Here is a 4706-nt window from a genome sequence, read left to right as displayed (position 1 = left end):
TATATATTTTAATACAAGCTACTAATATAGAAGGTACTTGTCACGTGTTAATGTATATTCCTACGTCCAGCTAAAACCTTTTACAACAACTTTGCTTGAACACCAAGGTGCGGTGAAACACCGTGATAACATTCAATTCTGTAAAAGCTATCAAATTATGTAGCCATATGTGAAAGTGACAAGAGAAAGCGATTTCGTGAAGCTGATTTTAAAGATTTTAATATTTCTTGACTGACAAAAGAACAGCCATCAAATATATGTGATGCAACTTGCCCATACATCATCATTGTATCAGCTATCACTTCAAACACCTAAGCCCCATCATCAAGGATGTCGGAGAAGGTGCAGCTTCTCCTCCTGGCATAGTGCTGAGGGGCAGCTGCGATCATAGACGACCACCGAGGGGGTTTTAGGGTCTTTCACCCTGTCCTTTTCCCAGAGGGTAAGGTATCATGTGTTCATCCAGAAATTTTCCCCCTTGACACCAGAAAGGATAAAATGAGCCCATTGCACCAGAAATTGATTCTCCAGGTAATGAGAACTCCCCTGTGGCGCAGATATTACGGAAGATATATTATTGGTTTAACTTAAGTGTATTTATATGTACTATAGGAAACGTAAGGTGTACAAATGTCTTTGTTAAGGCCGTTGGATGACACTGGACGCAGACCACTTTCAACTGGTCTTATTTGAAAATCTATGGCTAGGCTTAAGTTTAGGAGTACACGACCTATGGCTGAAAAAAAAGGTTACGATAAAATAAGTACCGTTTCATATAATTTATATATTGAATAAATTGAAAACAGTGATCTACTCGTAAAATAATTTTAACCCAGTGACCCGCTATCGCCTATCACTTGGACCAAAAACAAAATGACTGCTGCAATTTAGGATATTATTTCGAAGTAAGTGTTGGAGTGTTAACCATACAATCGCGTGTTTCGTTCGTGAAATATTAAATTTTAATTTACAAAACAGTTTAAATCAGGATTAAATATATAATCAATAGCGTACGGCGGTTAAAAATTTAAAAGTATACAGTAAAGAAGTGTTTCCCATCTTTGGGCTCACGCCGATGGGGAGAGGGAGGTACCATTTTATTGTTAAGTAGGGTAATTCAAAAATGAACTCAACACGAATTTAGCCATTTCATTCCGACCCATTTAAATGCAACGATATCGATGTCATAGTTAGGAAAAAATCTTCTTTATTTCATTCATTTTCTTTAATAATTGCGTTAGTAAGTATTAGATGTAATTTCGATTGATGAGATCACATATCAACTGGGTGATTGGCGTCGGCAAGTAAACCTGCAGCAGATGACAGCCTCCGCGGGGAATCCCGGACGTTTTAAAATCTCACTGAACAACACAGTTCGCACTTGAATAACCCATTGCAACTTCTATAGTGTTTCGAAGTACGTATTTAGTTGGTGTTAATTTGAAATAAGTGACCGTCAAAACTGTTTAAATTTATTTATTTATTAACATCTGTTAAATATGATTTTTTAGAAAACCCGTTAGGTTTCTTAAATGATACATATTTGTTAATATTGCTAGTAATGTAAGGGGAATGTGGGCATTTAGAACGGACCTCTAAGAAAGCTTTTGGTCACCCAGAGAGCAATGGAGAAGACTGTTCATGGAGTTCCTCTGCCAGATCGAGATCCGCAGAAGAACCAAGATCGTTAACGTAGCCTCGATGAATTGCTAAAAGTAGCAGTAGATGTAAGTCGTTCGTGCAATTGATGGCCGAAGCAGATAGAGACGGCGTATTTAGGTCCCCCACTGTAGTGATCGACGACACAGTTAAGATCCCGGGAAGCTTCTAGATGCAGCAGTCATCGTGATGATCTACGGTGGAGGATTTTAACTTGCAACGGCGTATGTTAGCTGATATGATGATTATGATGATAAGTTTTATTTGAGTGTAATACTACGATGTAGAATTTATGATAAATATATTTCATAGTTTCTTCTTTGCATGCTTCTTAAGTTATACGAACTATCATAGAAAAAACAAATAGTAAAGAAATCGCCAGCCCGCCTGTCAACGGTTAGGATTATGTTGCATCCCTCTATAGATCTATATGGGGTAGGCCTGTGCCTGTGGGAAAAATAGAGCGATCACCAACGGGTGATGACGAGACTTACAAAAACGGAAGCACTCTGAAAAGTAGGCTATAGATACCTGTGGAGGCAGCTAGAATCCTTGAATCCTTTTCCAGGAAAGAGCCTTCGGCAATGACTGCAAGCATAACATAGGTTGAAAAAAGAAAATTCTGGAAATAAAACAGATAAATAACATTTTTAACTACGTACCCTAAAGCAAGGTAATTTAAAAATAGAATAAAATAATATATTTACGTAATATTTAAACAAATTACTACTGACTTGAGTCGACGAAGACAAGGAGACTGTCCTAAAAGCGGCGTCATTATACTAAATGAGCAAAAACTGAAAACGACTTCACTTTAACCCGGCAATATTTCCGTGTTTATGGCAGACGGGATTTTTATTATGGAATCGTCGGATTACTTCTCTACCTGTTTTCGTACCTCCATGTAACTCATCCGCCTCGCTCTTACGTACCGTGAACAACAAGGACGGGTGCGGAGGTGCTCTTTATTGTTCTCATAATACAGGGTTGAATTTCTCCTCCCTCTATTTACATTTCGTTGTAATTTTTCACGGCTCCCATTTCTTATTTTACTCAACTAGAAAAGAAGAGTGAATCGCTGGTAAATACGACAGCCCCGCGTTTCTTGCGGACGTCATAATTTTTATGCTTTTAAGTAATAATGAGAAGCGTTTATTACGTTGTTAATTTATGTGGAATTTAATAAACACATAATGAATTGTAAACTGATGTACTGTAATTAAAAGTATTTTTAAAGCAAATTTAATAAATGTAAAATTGGTTATTTTTGCAAATCTCTATCAATTTCAATTTACTTCGACAACTGAGGCTGCTTGGAACGCTGGAGCCACTGGGGCTGCTGGGGACACTGGGGTCACTAAGGCCGCTGGGGTCGCTGGGGACATTGGGGTCACTAAGGCCGCTGGTGCCGCAAGAGCCGCTGGTGCTGTTGGGGTCGCTGAGTCCTCTGAGTTCGCCGGGGCCACTGGGGCTGCTGAGGTTGCTGGGTATACTAGGGCCGCCTGGGACACTGGGGCCGCGAGTAATGCTGGCGCCATTAGGGGTACTAGGGCTGCTGGGGCTGCTGGTGATGCCGATGCCATTGGGGACGCCAGGATCGCCTGGGTATCTAAGCCCGCTGGGCCCGCAAGGGTCGCTAGGTCCTCTGGGGTCGCCAGGGCCACTGGGGCTGCTGAGGTTGCTGGTTATACTAGGGCCGCTACGGCCGCCGCTGATGCTGGCGCCATTAGGAGTACTGGGTCCGCCAGAGCTGCTGGTAATGCTGATACCGTTGGGGTAGCCGGGGTCGCTGGGTTAACTAAGACCGCTGGGCCCACACGGGTCGGTGGGTCCACTGAAGTCACCAGAGCCATTGAGGCTGCTGAGGCCACAGGGTATACTAGGGCCGCTGGGGACGCTAGGGCCGCTGTTGATGCTGGCGCCATTAGGGGTGTTGAGGCCGTCGGGATTGCTGATAATGCTGATGCCGTTGGGGCGCCGGGGTTACTAAGGCCGCTGAGATCGCTGGTGATTTTGGGTCCATAGTGGATACTGAGGCTATTGGAACCACAATGTAGGCAGATGACCTCATTAAGATCGTCGGAAGACGCTGAATGCTGGCTACTTCCAATCGGTCCTGAAAATCAATGAGGAGGCATATGTACAGAGGACGTTTTCTAGTAGAAATGGTGATAAAATTGATAACCTTCACTAAAATGAAATAGAATATATCAAATAAAAACCTCATCATACATACATACACACACACACACATATATACGTACATATTATTTACCACACTATTAAAAGTTCTTTAACTGTTAGTACTGTAGATAAGATTAAAAAAAAAACTAAAAGCAGATGCCTGTAAAATATCTCTAATGTATATTTTTAATTTGTTTCAGATATCAATCAACAATAATTAGTAAGTATATACCAATGATTGACACTACTAAAGCCTTTGAGAAAGAGTTCAAAGATGAGAAGGTTCGTAACATAGCTTAAAGGAATACACGTCTGAAAAGGAAGTGTGTGAGTCAAATCGTTCGTGTAAGTGATGGCTGAAGCTAGTAGACGTTGCGTGGGCCCCCACTAGGACAGGCGACATGGTCATGGTCCCAGGACTATCCTGGCGATCTTTGTGGGAGATCTTTGTCTCCCTATGGATGTCTATCGGCTGAAAGTTATATGAATATATTTCATATATCAAAAATGTCATGACACAGTAACATCTTGTTCAGGAATCGAACACTGGATTCATTTCTGTATTCAAATGAAATACGGCCTCAATAACCACTGAGTAATAAGTGTCGCGTTTATTAAGACCGATATTAAAATCAGCCGCGAAACAGTGGCTCATAAATATTTATTGCTCCTTTTGACCTCATATACAGGATATAAATATTGATATATCGCTACGTAAATAAAGTGTCTATTGACGATATTTTATATACCTATTTATCAGTGTAATTACTGTGACAACATATATTTGTATCATGTGTGTTCATATACAGCAGAGTTCCCCAAACTTTTTTGTGTCGTAGACCCCTTGCCATATTTTACCTGAT

General features: G+C 40.9%; 1 protein-coding gene across 1 annotated transcript; it reads left to right on the top strand.

The window, feature by feature from the left end:
• Positions 1–1625: 1625 nt before the first annotated feature.
• Positions 1626–3684, top strand: LOC137924535 (paraneoplastic antigen Ma6E-like). The gene is made up of 2 exons (XM_068767924.1): positions 1626–1686; positions 2897–3684. Exons 1-2 carry the CDS (start codon positions 1626–1628, stop codon positions 3682–3684), a joined length of 849 nt encoding a protein of 282 aa, XP_068624025.1.
• The last annotated feature ends 1022 nt before the right edge of the window (positions 3685–4706 follow it).

The sequence above is a fragment of the Battus philenor genome, unplaced genomic scaffold (assembly GCF_028537555.1).
Source record: "Battus philenor isolate CCGP_79_NKW_IND1 unplaced genomic scaffold, ilBatPhil1.0.hap1 SCAF_24, whole genome shotgun sequence".
NCBI lineage: Eukaryota > Metazoa > Arthropoda > Insecta > Lepidoptera > Papilionidae > Battus > Battus philenor.
This window is presented reverse-complemented; position numbering and strand designations above follow the sequence as displayed.